This window comes from Gadus macrocephalus, chromosome 11 (genome assembly GCF_031168955.1).
Source record: "Gadus macrocephalus chromosome 11, ASM3116895v1".
NCBI classification, from domain to species: Eukaryota; Metazoa; Chordata; class Actinopteri; order Gadiformes; family Gadidae; genus Gadus; species Gadus macrocephalus.
In genome coordinates this window covers 9697877-9707607 of record NC_082392.1, presented here as the reverse complement: position 1 = coordinate 9707607, position 9731 = coordinate 9697877, and the positions used below count along the sequence as shown (strand labels likewise).

The 9731-nt window shown below is 45.1% G+C and overlaps 2 protein-coding genes across 2 annotated transcripts in view; both read left to right on the top strand.

Moving 5' to 3' along the window:
• The window catches only part of LOC132467071 (glutamate receptor ionotropic, kainate 5-like), a 13571-nt gene extending 12792 nt beyond the window's left edge, over nt 1-779 (top strand). Inside the window, exon 10 of the mRNA XM_060064155.1 lies at nt 571-779. Within this exon, the coding sequence (XP_059920138.1) occupies nt 571-779 (209 nt within the window). The remainder of the gene's footprint in view (nt 1-570) is intronic.
• LOC132467079 (glutamate receptor ionotropic, kainate 5-like) lies at nt 583-5359 on the top strand. The gene is made up of 3 exons (XM_060064163.1): nt 583-692; nt 1435-1471; nt 2221-5359. The coding sequence occupies exons 2-3, from the start codon at nt 1451-1453 to the stop codon at nt 2866-2868; spliced, it is 669 nt and encodes a 222-aa protein (XP_059920146.1). The 5' UTR covers nt 583-692; nt 1435-1450; the 3' UTR covers nt 2869-5359.
• The last annotated feature ends 4372 nt before the right edge of the window (nt 5360-9731 follow it).

The following is a 9731-nucleotide window of genomic DNA, read 5'->3' as shown; positions in this document are numbered from 1 at the left end:
CATTATTTATTCCAAGCCGCTCCTCCGTTCCACACTATTCCCGCTGAAACTAATTCACGCAGTCAAGTCAAGGTTGAGTTTTTGGCAACTAGTACATTTTATTCTCCAAAATGTATGAGAAAACTTTTCATATATTCAGCAGACTGTGTGTGTGTATGTGTGGGTTTGTGTGTGTTGGTTTGTGTCAATAACTGAATGCAATGCGATATAAATGCGTATAACTTTATTTAGTTTTAGTATTTTAGTACTTCCATAGTACTTCACTAATACTATTGAGTCATTTAGCAGACGCAGTTATGCCAAACAGTGAACTGAGATACTTGTCGTTAAAGAGTACACTCTGCTCTCTCCCCCTCACTCCCCCTCTTCCCCCCTCTCTCCCACTCTCGCTCCCCTCGCTCCTTCTCTCTCTACCCTCTCTCTCCCTCCCTCCACCACTCTCCCCCTCTATCTCCTCCCTCCCCCTCTCTCTCCCCTTTCTTCCCCTGTCTCCCCTCTCTCCCCCTATCTCCCCCTCTCTCCCCTCTCCCCCCTCCCTCCCCCTCTCTCTCCCCTCCCCCCCTCCCCCAGGCCTGGGCATGGAGAACATTGGCGGTATCTTTGTGGTTCTCATCTGCGGGCTGATCATCGCCGTGTTCGTGGCCATCATGGAGTTCGTGTGGTCCACGCGGCGGTCGGCCGAGACCGACGAGGTACGCCCCCACACCTGCCCTCGCCGAACCCCCAGACACACCCCAGTAGGTCACCATGGCAACCCGCCAACCCTTCCGCTTGTTTAATGGTGCGCTTGCGTATCTTCCGTTGGGTGTGTAATATATCTGTGTGTGTGTGTGATTTTGAGAGAATTCAATTTACGAACATTAATCATCTGTGTGTTTTTCGTTATCCTGTGTGTTTGTGTGTGTTGTTGTTTTGTGTATGTGTGCGGGTGCGGGCTATGCTATTGGGGGTTCCATGTGCAATGTTATGTGCACGTGCCGTGAAAACAATTATGTTTCTGCAAAGTTGTGCTGGTATACGGTTAGTGGCCAGTAAGAGCCTCTCTGTAAATGATGAACACATAATAAAGTGACATTGCAGGGCATGCTGTGCCTGAACATGGAACACTTTTGCGCCGTTAGTGTGGTTGCTTGACAGAATGGCAATAGGTGTGATCATGAGATAAACTTGTTACATGGAGAAGCAATATTGAGACTTTGGCAATATTTGCTGACAATAAAAGGCATATAGCGTGACTTGTTTTCCCCTGGCGTTAAATGTCATGATGTATCTTCCTTTACATGCCTCACCTGTACGCTGGTATCCCCCGTTTCCATTCCTGGATTGTGTCTCACCCATCGTACTGTGCGTCTCCCTCTCTCTCTCTTTTTCTTCCTTTGCTTCTCTCTCTCTTTCTCTCTCAAACTCACACACCTCCTGTCATTGGGCCATCAGTGTCTGTCTTCTGATAATGAGTACTGTTTCTGTTTATGTAAGCACATTATTTTCATTTTATTTTTCATTTTGATGAAATGTGGTTTTATGTGTGTGTGTGTGTGTGTGTGTGTGTGTGTGTGTGTGTGTGTGTGTGTGTGTGTGTGTGTGTGTGTGTGTGTGTGTATGTGTGTGTGTGTGTGTGTGTGTGTGTGTGTGTGTGTGTGTGTGTGTGTGTGTGTGTGTTGTGGATGGATTATTGCACATTTCAGTGGCCTGTTTGGGTGGTTGGAAGAAACATGCTGGCATAGATTTGTGTTTATATCTGTGTGTCTGTGTATGTGTTTTCAGGCCCGCCTCTCTGTTCATCGTGCAGTCATTATGGGCCGCCCATTTATTAAACATTTAGATGTTTTGTGTTCGGATTGTAATAACTCTCTACTCTTGGAATATCCTCTCATCTCTGCCCATCCTACCATGCTCCCCCATTACCTTGTGGTTTCTCCCTTCCTCTGTTCCCCTCCTCCTACAACTCCCACATTCTTGTAACATCTTTGCCCCATGTGTCTGTGTGTGACTTTTTTGTCTTTACCTCCACCTACCTCGTGGTTTTTTCTTGCTTTTCTCCATCCCCATCCCCCTGCTCTTACCTCTTCCTTTCTGCCCCCCTCATTTTACTTTCATCCTGCCATCTGCCTACTTTGCGTCCTCGGCCCCTCCCCCCTTTCCTACCCTCGTCTCCTCCCTCTCTTCTCCTCTCTCCCCCTCCTTCCTTCCTCTTTTCCGTCGCTCCTCCCCCTCTCCCAGGTGTCTGTCTGTCAGGAGATGCTCACCGAGTTTCGAAACGCCGTCTCCTGTAAGAAGAGTTCCCGCTCCCGCCGCCGCCGGCCCGCCTCCAGCTCCTCCGCCCTGCGCCACCCCGGCCGCGTCACCCTGGGGGCCCCCCGGCCCCTGCGCCTTGTCCGCGAGATGCGCCTCAGCAACGGCAAGCTGTACAGCGGCGCCGGGACCCTGGCGGGCGGAGCCGGGCCCTTGGTCGGCGGAGCCGGGGAAGGCGGAGGCGGAGCAGCGGAAGGGTCCGCGGCCGCAGACCTGGGCCCGGGGCCCCAGCGCATCCTGGAGTTCCCTCTGGGGGCCAGCGCCACCCCGCCTCCCCCGGCCCCCGCCGCCGTGACGGCGCTGGCCCCGCGCGGCTGCAGCCACGTGCGGATCTGCCAGGAGTGCCGCCGGATCCAGAACCTCCGCGGCGACACCGGCCTGGGGCCGTCCGCCTCCACGCGCATCCCGCCCTCCTCGGCGCCCCTCCCCCGGCTACCGCCGCCCCCGCCCCCGTCCTCCTCCAACACAGACAGCGAGGGCGGGGGAGGGCCCAGCCCGAGGCGGCCGCAGACCCCCGGGCCCCTCCCACCTCCGCCGAGCAGCAAGGCCACAGACTTCTTGGCCGAGCAGGACTGAGCCCGGGGACGATGGAGGTCGCGGGGCAGCGCTGGGGGTCAAAAGGAAAAGGGCTCTCTCGGAAGACGTGGCTCTCCCTCTCCACCCGCCAGCAACGTCAGGTCCCAGAGAAGGTGGAGAGAAGGGGCCATGAAGACTCAGAAACTAAGGGGAACCTGAAGGAGGTCAGCCCATGGAAAGTGAGGGGAGCATCAGACGGAGTAAGAGACCTGTAGACTCCCAGGCGTACACTAAACAGTATGGCCATGAACGGCCAGCGCTTTCCTGCCTGGCGGTCGAGTTGTGCTCTTGAAGATGGCTCCCTCTTCACCTGCCTGCTGTCTACACACACAAACACAGACGATGTTCAAACAGGGACAGCAGTGTGATGGATCAGCGAGCGGCAGCATCATCATCACTGTGTCCGAGCTACTGTTCACTCTTGGCTCTCCTTTCCCTCCGTCTCGGTGTACTTCTCAGAGGTCAGGAGCTTGGTTTGGATCCACAAAAAAAAGACCTTTGTTTGCCTCTACACTGGCTGGAGAGGAGTCGGCCTCAGAGGACAGACTTTATCTGTATGTGATCTTATCAAAGCGTGACTTTCAGACCGACAATATTTCCTGTTGTTTTTTCTTTCTTTCTTGGATGTCTTTCTTTGTTTGTTACCATTATTCCAAGTGGAAATTAGAGAAAAAAAAAATACAATAAAATACTATTTGTGACACATTTGTTGTGGATTAGAACATAATGTGACCATACCATGCCTACCTAAACGTTTTGTGTTCCTCCCCCTGCATCCCCCCAGTGAGGTTGATGAAATAATTTCTCGTCCGGTCTGCATTTGTAGTGAGTGAATGGGATGCGTTCATGTTGAACTGTGTATGTTAATTCTAAGTCGGTCAGTAATTAACCAAAGGGAGGGCAGCTGTGTATCCCAGGATCACATCGTTTTATCAATGTGTGATAATCTAACAGTGACAGACAACAAAAGGGTACGAGAGGCTCTGAAATGTACAATTTGTGTTTCTAATGAAATGGCGCAACTCTTGCTGTGGTTCCTTTTCTTTTCTTAATATTTGTACCCCTGATTTCACAGAATGAAAGGAGACAGGGTATTGGAATCAGAGAAGAGAGAGAGAGTGTGAGAGAGAGAGAGAGAGAGAGAGAGAGAGAGAGAGAGAGAGAGAGAGAGAGAGAGAGAGAGAGAGACGGGGAGAGAGACGGAGAGAGAGAGAGAGAGACGGGGAGAGAGACGGGGAGAGAGAGAGAGAGACGGGGAGAGAGAGAGAGAGACGGGGAGAGAGATAGAGACGGGGAGAGAGGATAGAGGAACAAATCTTCTGGCGGATGTAACAGGATGCCACGGTAACTGAATTATAAATCCCTCATTGAACTACTTCCATTACCAGATCTATCCTGATCTGGTGGTTCTGGGCATCTTCTAGAGATGTTTCCACTTCCAGTGGGGAAAATCTGCAGCTTTCTGCTGCTCTGTTTTTCAAAGCGACAGAGTTGGCGGAGCGTGCCAGAGGCTCTGCTGCCAGAGTCACAGCCCCGACAACACAGCCCCGTCAATAGTGTGCCATAGATCCGCGGAGCCCAGTGACCCCCTTCAGCGACAGCAACACACTCATTCAGGATTGAGCTGGAACTTATAGGCAAACACAATAAACACAATTGGCAGAAGGAATCGATTGTCAGGTGGGTTTTTTTTTTTGCGCTCCTGCTTTTTCCCCTCTGTTCAGCCCGAGAGATGGAACCCAGCCTGCTTTGTTTTTGTTTTGCTCATGTGTTGGAGACCGTTTGACGCATGAAGTGCCGGTCTGGGTTGCTAGCGTAATACCTTTGGGGATGGTGGTTGTCGTGAATCAAATCATCCGAGTGGGTGATCGTCCGCTTTCTACATCGAAAACTATAGAGGGCACATGCAGGACCTAGAACGCTATGTGATACCGTAATTGTTTTGTGGTGTCGATGCTGTTGTCCACCGGGGGAACACTATTACAAATCACTACGATTATAATGGCAAATAAGGCCCGGCAAAGAATAATGTTTTTTCCTTGTTAACCATGACACTGTCGAGTCAGTCTGTCGTAACGTTGGCGGACAAACAGTAAATATTCACTGGTTAGCCTATTATACTTGCGGGGAAGGTATGGTGGGGAGTGTATTGCAATTTAAATGTGTGTAATCGCCTTGTAAACAAGGCACAACACTAGAGGGTTGTACACGACACCAGCCCTTTTACTGATCGCTCAATGCTGAACCATTCTAGGTTCATCCCCCTCCTCTCCGTCGTCTGATGTTTGATTGTTTTGTTTTGTAAAAAATGACTGCAAACTCATGGACATTAGCCATCCAACATGCACATGACAGAAGTGAATGTGAACACACACACACACACACCTCAACAAACTATGAGAAACACCGTCTCTCACACACACACACACACACACACACACACACACACACACACACACACACACACACACACACACACACCACAACACACGCACACGCACACACACACACACACACACACAGTTTATGATACATGTTTCTCACACACACTCAAGTCACACATCCCATCAGACACAAACACACACCCACGCACAAAACACTGTCTTTAGTATAGCGTTATTTCCTCTTCTTCAACGATGAAGTCAAGTGAACATACCTTGAGCTGAATTGTGTAGCTGCTCAAAATGATTTTACCATCTAACAAATAGTTTGTGTTAACTGCAGTCAACAAGCTACTGGGGACCATGTTAGAATATGAATGGATGTCAGGCTGTAGGGATATGAGGACGGGGGGGGGGGGGGGGGGGTCACTAAACTCACTGAAGAGGGGTCTATGCGAGGGGTCTTTCGATACAAAAAAAAAAGGTTTTTGTTTACTTTTTTTTTCCCAATTCATATTTCTATACTAGTGATACATGGATAATTGAAACAATGATGAATATTATTATGATTAAATCGTTATTATTCCTATTGAACTGAAAGTGGTGTCTCCCGGTGCATTTGTTTTTGTTTGTGCTGAAGTGGCCTGCAGGCAGGAGTTAGTGTAAAGGTTTGCTAAAGCTCTTCAGAGAGCCACACATTGTTGCTGAAACCTTAGCAGATTCTCTTCAGTCAAATAACAAGCACAAAAATAAATTCTGATAACCAAGCCTATATTTTGAAGTTGGAATATTTTATTAAGCAAAATAATAGAGAATACATTGTTATTTATTTAATAACAGCTAAACAGTTAAAGACAGACCACAGGCCCTAACATTTTTTATAAAAGTGTAGACTGCCCACACTTTTATTTTGCATAAATAGCTTCAAGCTTAAACATTCGATTTGCATTTGCTCATCATGTTCCATATCAAAATATGGAAACATGAAAAAAATGTATGAGAAGCAAATGGATTTGACTACGTACATTTATATCATTGCTTTCATATATCATATAATATGCATAATAACGTATAAACTGCTATCAACATAACTATTATATGTCACTAGCATAAAAACTCAATAAATCTGTGACATTTTAAAAATCCACTGGTCATCCCAGATAGTCTTGAGAAACACAGAATAACACAAAGCAGTATTTCAAGACATTAAATACAACTCCAAAGTGTATTTGTGGTGCAACAATCTAAGAGGAAGTACAATTTAACCATTGATTCTTCATTTTACCATATTACACAAATCTGATTTAATCAAATACTTCCAATAGCGCTTGTACATCACAATGCATCATGGGATTTTTGGTTAGCGACACTCCGAAAATCCCTAGGTTAAATATATACATGATTGTACCTGTAGCTGTTACATATATATAATTATTATTTTTATTATATATTGTATATATTTGTTATTGCAGTGAAAGAGTGGTATCTCAATCTTATTTCTTCTTTGGATGTGCCACTGCAACCTTGGAATACGTGATGTCATCCTCCTCAGCATATTGCTCATTGGATAATAATAGGCTGAGAGAGAGAGAGAGAGAGAGAGAGAGAGAGAGAGAGAGAGAGAGAGAGAGAGAGAGAGAGAGAGAGAGAGAGAGAGAGAGAGAGAGAGAGAGAGAGAGAGAGAGAGAGAGAGAGAGAGAGAGAGAGAGAGAGAGAGAGAGAGAGAGAGAGAGACATGCTTTCTATGTTTCCACCATCATATTGCTATATTTCTGTGTGCGTGGTCTACTTACAACCTTGATATAAATGGGCTATTATCAACTTCACGTTGGTTCCCTCATCATGAGATTTCAAATCATTATTCTTTGGACTAATTACTTCCGACCATTCTGTCGGATATCACAGTTAGTTTTTTGCGGTTATCTGCTTGTAAAAATAATAATTTCAGCACATACAACAAAAGCATATCACTGAAGAAATGTCAGCACAGAAAAAAACATGTTTCTTACCTTCTCTCATTTAGCTCCAGATGCCCCGGTTATTTCTGCATCGGCTCCGCTTGTATCTGGGCACAAGATGTTTAAGTAAGGCAAGCATTTAAGATAAGGACAAAGGAGAAAATGAACAGCTGTACTCACCACTGGGGAATATGTGGTTGAGAGTTGTTTCCCTAGAAGCACAGCAATGAACAAAGCTGTGGTAAATCATTCATCATTCATCAGCGCCAAAAGGCTACTTCCATTTTCAACAAATTACTAATCTATAATCGATGAATTATCTATTCATTTTATAAACACAAATTAAATTTGATATGGCTTTACACTTTTGATAAAGTACAGTTTATCGTATTATTTTGAAACGGGCTTAGAGTACATATGGTACATATATGATTAAAATAACCCATATATTTTTTCCAATTCTAACTTCTAAACCCCAAAAAGCAGCAATTAGATGGATTTTAACTGTATTAACTCATGGTACAATTCAAGCCATCCACGTTGAACCAATTCCAAAATATTGGGCCGAGTTGTTTGCGAAAATATGAGTCTCCTCCAACATGTTGATGGATCTCTTCATTTAGTGTTGTTCATAAATATATTATCTACACTAATTCTTATTACGGTTTTGCTATGTGCCATGCTAAGCCAATTTAATTGAGGGAGGGATAATAACAATACTACAATAGGCCTTTTGATTGACGATTGGTACTGCTTTACCTTGAACTACAAGAGTGTTTCCCGTTATAATACCATAGGGGAAGACGGTGAGGCTGCAGGTGTACTGGCCCCCGTCAGCCATCACTGCCTCTCGGAAGACCGCCGAAAAATCTTTTGCGGAAGAGTTTTTTTAAAGAGAATCTGCCCTTCAGAGGACTGTCGAGATTAGATACAGACATTGATAGATAACTTAGAATTGGTTTTGTTGTGTTTTTGACCACATAACTCCACTGCATCTGTTTCACTTTGTTTTCTCCTGGGTTTGGGAGTTCGCAGGGAAGGATGACGTCAGAGCCAGTGTATCCCAGCAACATAGGAGGTATGGCGATCTCAACATGAACAAACAACACCAATAATACAATCAAGTAGTTAGAAAGAATTAAGGAAACCATCATAAATAGTGGGCGAATAATGTCCATGGCCAATGATGTCAGTAAAATAAATGAAAATGACAGCTTATGTAGCCTGTAGAAGACACGGACACCAGATGAAGACTCAGAGAGAGAGAGAACCTGCAAGCAGAACCTTCAGTCAGCAGGTGAGTCATAGTTCCTGTTTTAATAATCAATCACACAAAAATAAATATAATTTGCGTGTCATAAACCAAAGGCTTGTTAAGCCCTTTGAGACTATATATATATATATATATATATATATGTATTTTAATCCAAATAAAGATTACAGATATATAAAATATCTTACAACTAGATGTACCATATCTTAGTACGCTAATAAACAAGCTGATAGAATAAAGAAGTTCACGTCTTGAACATACTCAAATCACATCAACGTAATTTTCAAACATTTTTCACATACAATGTGACTTACCTTGAACTACAAGTAGAGTGTTTCCCCTAATATTATGACTGGGGAAGACGGTCAGGCTGCAGGTGTACTGCCCCCGTCAGCCATCACTACCTTTCGGATGACCGCTGAAATATCATGATCTGAAGAGTTTTTTAAAGAGAATCTGCCCTTCAGAGGGCTTTCGGGAATAAATACATCCGATGTTGGTCGATAAATGAATTGGATTTGAAATGTTTTTGACAACAGAATCCCAATGCATCTAGGGGACTTTGTTTATTTCTGGGTTTCAGAGTTTGCAGGGAAGGATAACATCACAGCCAGTGTATCCCACCACCGTAGGATGAATGACGATCTCTTGCGCGAACTGGAGGGCTAAACAACATGAACAAACAACACCAATAATGAATACATTCAAATAGAAGTACAAATATAATACAAAGGAAGCAGGCTAAAGGCCTAGATACAAGTATGCAATAAATACAATAGATACAATTATGCAATAAATATAATAAAATATAACTGCAAGCGAGGATTAACCGTGTCCGAGCAAAATGAAAAGTCAAAAACATACTAATGGAAGATATATTAATATGACAAATTCATGACGGAAAGATGTTCCCTTATGCCGCTTTTCCACCGCACATGTAGCTCGACTCGACACGACTCGACACGACACGACTCGACACGGTAGCAGCACGGGTGCTTTTCCACCGCAAATAGTACCTCCTGGACGTGGGCGGGGTCGGCTGCGCGAAAGGGCCGTGACGTATTTGTGTACGCGACGCAAACAACACATACACAACCCACACATGGACAGAACCCACATAACAACAATGGAGGACATCGATCGCATTACTATTATTAGCTGGCATGTTGAAGAAGTTGGAGAAGTGGAACATGTTGGCTGCGGCGCTGCTATGGATGTTACCAGCATGGTTGCCATGTCGCTCTCGTGACT